The sequence below is a fragment of the Postia placenta genome (genome assembly GCF_002117355.1).
Source record: "Postia placenta MAD-698-R-SB12 unplaced genomic scaffold POSPLAscaffold_14, whole genome shotgun sequence".
Taxonomy (NCBI): Eukaryota; Fungi; Basidiomycota; class Agaricomycetes; order Polyporales; family Adustoporiaceae; genus Rhodonia; species Rhodonia placenta.
In genome coordinates, this window is record NW_020169845.1 from 287,769 (window position 1) to 294,445 (window position 6,677).

Below are 6,677 nucleotides of genomic sequence, written 5' to 3' on the forward strand. Positions count from 1 at the left end.
GCGGAGCCCGAGCTATGCCGTGCACTGCCGTCCTATCTAATCTGATTGTACAGTAGATAACGACGTGTCCATATCAGGCAGGTAGTACAGAGGTCNCGGGTTCGAGCCCGCGAAAAGGAAAAATTAAAAAACGGCTAGACGCCATACCAACTCGTGACATTACCCCCCCCTCCAATGGCGCATGACCTCATGCGAGGCGCCTTTGCCCATTTCCCATCTGGAGCGGCAGCGTGCTTCAGTCAGTGGCAAAGGCATCGGCTGAAAGTTGAGACCACCAAAGACAGCGGCATTGAGGCGGCGAGGGGCGTTCGGATTCTTCTGGTGGAAGTCGGCTATGAGGGCCGGCGCATTGGCAACGTTGCGTGCCGGTTCCCATGACATATGCGAGTCGTCATAACCCTTCCACTTGACGAGGTACTGCAGCTGACGCCGGAAGATCCGCAAATCCTTGATCTGCTCAACCTCGTACTTGTCACGACTTGACACGGCGCCTAGCCGTTTTTTAATTTTTCCTTTTCGCGGGCTCGAACCCGCGACCTCTGTACTACTTGCCCGATACGGACACATCGTTATCTACTGTACGATCAGATTAGATAGGACGGCAGTGCACGGCACAGCTCGGGCCCCGCTGACACAGCCGCTCTGACTCACCGGCCCCCGGGGCCGCGTCGGCATGCTGCGCACAGACCAGCTGCGCACGGACCAGCGCGCACAGCCTGCCCTTAACCTCCCCTGTATATAAGCCGGCCTCTGCTGCCCTAGGGACCTCAGTTTCGACCTCTTGTCCCTAGGTCAGTAAGCCCTCCTTTGTATCACTTTCTTACTTATACTAACCAATACATTTACTTGTCCCTAGCCTTAGGTTTGAGCGTAGCTCACCATCGCTTTGGTAAGACTTAGTCGGACGCCCCCAGCCCTTAGGTTTTCCCCAGTCGCTTGACCTCAAGTCGCGACATTAGGTCGAAACTCCCCAAGCTGCCGGCGTCCTCTCAGGACTCCCACATTCACTTTCCTTTTCCCACAGGTCGGGTGGTGCGCACCCCTACGATACCCTACGGTACATACGATACGTAGGTAGCCTTACATACATCGCCACCCCTAGAGGAACGAACTCTTCAACACCTGCACTTCAGTGGGTGGTGTTTGTCCTCACGGACGCGTGGACTAGGTTCCTGCTGCATAATAGTCAAAAGCAGTACTGGGCCCCACGTGAACTGCGAACCTCAGGGTCTTCTCGGGCGCCGTAGCGTAAGCTAGTGTAGTACGGCCATTTTTAGTACGCGCACCTCCCCTTCCTCCCCCCATCCATCGTGGCTGCCTGCCAAGGCCAGATCCACGCATTCGACTCCCAGGACCTCATCGACGTCTACATCCCAGATGGCCCTGAGACTGTCATCCACTGTTGTGAGCAGCAGCCGTGCCCCAATCGGACACCCCGATCGATCGCGGAAGATTACCCGCGCTACAAGGCGATCCGACGAGCGCAACACCCGCTCGGACCCCGAAGCACCCTTGCATCCCGATCCGCCTCGCGGCACTCCCGCCCTGTCTCCCCTACTTCCCGCCTTCCCCAAACTGTCGCCGAGTCCAGTCAAGCTCGAGGAGATCTCCCTCCAGACCCTGCGCCAGAGCTTGAGCCTGAGGAGGGTGCAGGTGAAGAAGGAATCTCGGAGTCCGAGTCCGAGGCTTCTACTGGGTCCGCCTCGCCGCCAGCGCTCACCCCCGCGTCAGCAGTCCCTGACGTACGTGACCCCCCCGCCGAACTTCCTTCGGCGCCTTCACCGCCAACTCCGCCGAGAGGCCGCTCAAGCACTCGGTCCTCTCGAAGTTCGACCAGCGGAGGGCCACCACAGCCGCCTCCGCCCCCGCAGCGTCCTCCGTCCCCCCCGACGCCGATAATGTCGTCTCCCGCAGCCGCCCCCGACAAGGAGACCTTGAAACTCCTCCTCCCGCTCCGCTACGACGGCAAAACCATCATCGAATGCAACCGGTTCCTGTCCCAGTTGCGCATCTACTGGCTGGTCAACACGTCGTTGACCACCATCGAACTTAAGGTGCAGGTCGCACTCAGCCTACTCGATGGAGATGCCCGCGCCTGGGCTACTCCCTACTTCGCCCAGCTCGCATCGGTGCAGGTGGGCGTGCAAGGGGCCACAACCCCGTTCGCAAACGAAGCGGCCTTTGCCGCCTCCTTCAGGGCCCGCTTCGGAAATCTCGACGATGAGGCGGCAGCACAGGTAGAGCTGGCGAAGCTCTGTGCGGACAAGTCGGTCTGTGAAAAACGCACCGCCGCGGAGTTCTCCGCGCTGTTCAAGGGTCCGGCGGACCGCTCTGGGTATGGGGACCTGGAGCTACGCGACAAGTACCTGAGCGGCATCCCCTCCCGCGTCTACAGGAAGATCAAGCTCGAGACCTTCACCACGTGGCGAGCCGCTGAAAAGCGAGCCACTGAGGTCGAACAGATCCTCGACATCAGCTGGGCCCGTCGGCCCGAGTTGAACAACTTCTTCTCGGCACGAGGTCGAGGACGCGGTGGGGCGCGTGGTGGTGCACCCTCGACGCACGCAGCTTCGGCCAGCATCAATGCGGCTGTCGGAAAAGGCAACTTCCCCGGCACGTGCTTCGGCTGTGGGAAGCAAGGGTACCGACGCTTCGAGTGCCCCAATTGTAAGGACAAGCCTTACACAAAACGCGCCGATGCGCGGGCTACGGTTGCCTCGGGATCCACCCAGGCTGCGACAAGCGCCCCCGTCACGACATCACCCTCGGCAAGTATAAGTGCCGCTTCAGCGAAATCCGAGCAATCGGAGCTGGCGGACTTAATGGCACAGGTGAAGTCGATGCGTGAAGAGCTCGAGCATTATCGGGCGATGAAGGAGGAGGGTTTTTGATCCGGTCCGCGCTTCGTGCCGCACGCGTCGGGCCGCGAGTATCATCATGTAATAAGTATAACGTATTATCGACTGCAATGGTGTACGAGCTGGACCAGGGGTCCCAGCATTTTCACATTCCAGTTCGACTCCAGGGGAAAAGACGGCACAAAGACATAATCGCTATGGTGGACAGCGGAGCCACCACGAAGTTTATCAACAAGCGATTCATCGTAGAAAATAAGGTGCAGACGCGGAAGTTGAAGGAACCCATTCCGCTGTATAATATTGACGGCACCCTAAACAAGGACGGAAGCATCTCAGAGGTAGCAGTGCTACAGATGCATGTAGGAGAGCACGTCGAGAAGACGGTGTTCACGGTCACGGACATCGGTCCAGAGGATGTGATCGTCGGGTTGGATTGGCTACGCGAGCACAACCCCGAAATAGATTGGGAAAAGGGCTCCCTCCAATTGTCGCGATGCCCTGAAACGTGTAGCGCCAGAAGGACTGGCCGAATGGAGCAAGCAGCGACTGCGCGTGATACGGGGGTCAGGCCCACGGCGCGCAGGCGTTCGCCGAAGCCCAAACGGTCGGTGATAGGTGCCTGCCGGAGTCAGGTACTCCCGGACTTCGAACCCGAAGAAGATCCGGTGGAGGTAGAGTGGGATGAGGCCGATTTGATTGAAGCCTGGGAGCAAGGTGTCACGCTTCCCGGCGCTCCTCAGCTGTTCGTTGCAGCAGGACATACGTACTCCCAGCTGTTTGCGGAGGAAGAGATCAAAAAGAAGGTCGTTAAGACCGCCGAGGAGTCGGTACCTAAACAGTATCACGAGTTCCTGAATGTCTTCTCCAAGGAAGCATCAGAACGGTTACCCGAAAGGAAGCCGTACGATCATGCGATCGAACTCGTGCCCGGCTACTCGACCTTCCATTCGAAGGTATACCCATTGTCGAACAACGAGCAGGAGGAATTGGACAAGTTCCTGAAGGAGCAGTTAGCGAAAGGTTACATACGGGAGTCGAAGTCGCCCATTTCGTCGCCTTTCTTCTTCATCAAAAAGAAGGAAGGGACACTTCGACCCGTGCAAGACTACCGCCGGTTGAACGCGATCACGGTCAAAAATCGTTATCCCTTGCCGTTGATCGCCGAGATGGTGGATAAGCTCCGCGGCGCTACGCTCTTCACAAAGTTCGATGTCCGATGGGGATACAATAACGTCCGGATCAAGGCCGGTGACGAATGGAAGGCGGCCTTTGTGACTAACCGAGGGTTGTACGAACCCTTGGTGATGTTCTTTGGTCTCACCAATTCCCCCGCGACCTTCCAGGCAATGATGAACGAGATCTTCCACGATCTCATCGTCGGCGGCAAGATCCTTGTGTACCTGGATGACATACTCATCTTCTCCACCAACAAGGAGGAGCACGAGAAAGTCACACGCGAGGTTCTTCGTCGCCTTCAGGACAATGATCTGTTCCTGAAGCCTGAGAAGTGCGAGTGGGACGTCCCCAAGGTCGACTACGTCGGCTATGTGTTCGGTGGCGATGAGGTAGCAATGGATCCCGCGAAACTTAAAGGAATTAATGAGTGGCCGGTACCCCGGAACAAAAAAGACGTTCAGAAGTTCCGGGGGTTCTCCAACTTCTACCGCCGCTTTATTAAGGACTTCGCTAAGATCTCGCGACCACTCGACCGACTCACAGGGAACGACCCGTGGCATTGGGGCGAAGAAGAGCAGCACGCTTTCGATGAGCTCAAGCGGCTCTTTGCAACGACTCCAGTCTTGGCGCTGTACGATCCTAATCGAGAAACGCGCATTGAGGTTGATGCCTCGGGCTATGCCACGGGTGGTGTATTGATGCAGAAGCAGGATGACGGCAAATGGCATCCCATCGCCTTCAGATCCCATGCGATGGATCCGGCACAGCGGAACTACGAGATCTACGATAAGGAGATGCTCGCGATCATTGAGGCACTAGACGATTGGCGCCACTACCTCGAGGGGTTACCCAATCAGTTCGAGATCGTGACCGATCATAAGAACCTCGAGTACTGGCGTACATCCCAGCATCTCACGCGCCGTCAAGCGCGATGGTCGCTGTTCCTGGCTCGCTTCGACTTCCGCATCACGCACAAGGCCGGGACGTCCAATGGAAAGGCTGATGCCCTGTCGCATCGATCAGACCATCAGATCGGCGATGAGGACGATAACACCGATCAGGTGGTTCTCAAGCCAGAGCGCTTCCGCATCGCCTCCACCCGGCGCGGTCATGCCTCGGTGACGGCCGATCAGTCGCTTCTGAAGCGCATCAGGGAATGTTCGGAGAAAGATCGGGAGGTAGCCGAGGCACTTGAAAAAGTACAGGACCTCGGGCCGCCCCGGCTGCAAAGGGGTTTTGAGGAGTGGAATGCCAAACAAGGGCTTCTGTTGTTCCGTGGGTGCGTGTACGTCCCAAAGAACGCGGAGCTCCGGCGGGATATCGTCAAGATCCACCACGACTCGCCGATCGCCGGTCATGGTGGTCGTGCCAAAACCCTTGAGCTCGTATCGCGGAACTACTGGTGGCCTGGGATGTCTAAATTTGTCAATGAGTACGTAAGCACCTGCGATGTGTGCAACCGTACCAAGACATTCCCAGCCAAGCCCCAGGGTCCGCTGAAGCCGAACGAGATCCCCGAGCGCCCGTGGCAGATCATCACGACTGATATGATCGTCGGTTTGCCAAAGTCTGATGGATTCGACTCGATCCTGGTTACCGCCAACCGCTTTACCAAGCAGGTCCACTTCTCGGCCTGTCATGAGACCCTGACGGCAGAAGGTGCGGCAGACCTGTACATCCGCGATGTGTTCAAGCATCATGGGGCCCCAGCCAAGGTCGTATCAGACCGAGGTCCCCAGTTCGCTTCGAAGTATCTCCATGCGGTGTACAAGGGGCTGGGGATCGAGCCGGCGCTGTCTACAGCATTCCACCCTCAGACGGACGGCCAGACTGAGCGCTGGAATCAGGAGATCGAACAGTACCTGCGTGCGTTCACCAGCCACAGGCAGGATGATTGGGCGAAGCAGTTGCCGCTCGCGGAGTTCGCACTGAACAACCGAGTTCACTCCGCGACCGGGCACTCCCCTTTCTACCTGCATCAAGGGTACAATCCTGAGATCCAAGTGCGGATCAATCCGATGTCTGCGATGCCTGCGGCCGCTGATCGGCTCAAGATCCTGAAGGAGATTCGCGACGATACGCGCTCTGCGCTCGAACTTTCGGCCGAGCGTATGAAAGTGTACTACGATAAGCACGTGCAAGAGGCACCGGTCTTTGCACCGGGGGACAAGGTCTGGCTTGATGCCCGGAACCTTAAGCTGAAACAGCCGAGCAAGAAGCTCAGTCCCAAGCACCTTGGGCCTTATGCTGTGCGGCGAAAGATCGGAGACCTGGATTACAAATTAATTCTGCCGAAATCGGTGCCGGTGCACCCGGTATTCCATGTCTCCTTGCTTAGCATGTACACACATAGCGATATCCCGGGCCGGGAGCCGGAGGAGCCGCCTGCAATCGAGGTTGAGGGCAACGAGGAGTACGAGGTTGAGCAGATCAAGGATTTGCGGATCTTCCGGCGTCAGCTGCAGTACCTCGTCAAGTGGAAGGGTTATGACGACTCGCATATGTCATGGGAACCGGCGCGCAATGTTGCCAATGCACCGGCCCTCATCGCTGACTTCCACCGGAAGAACCCAAATGCCCCTCGTCGACTCAACGCTGCTACCTTTGGTGGTCTCAACTTTCAGCCAATGCCTTCACCGCTGA

At 57.6% G+C, this 6,677-nt stretch overlaps 1 protein-coding gene across 1 annotated transcript; it reads right to left on the reverse strand.

The window, feature by feature from the left end:
• Positions 1 to 544: 544 nt before the first annotated feature.
• POSPLADRAFT_1153266 (hypothetical protein) lies at positions 545 to 1,638 on the reverse strand (the record flags this gene model as incomplete). Its single annotated transcript, XM_024486728.1, has 4 exons — positions 545 to 576; positions 652 to 787; positions 1,287 to 1,383; positions 1,559 to 1,638. Coding segments are annotated over 4 exons (345 nt in total), but the record flags the coding sequence as incomplete, so codon positions are not given.
• Between the last annotated feature and the right edge of the window lie 5,039 nt (positions 1,639 to 6,677).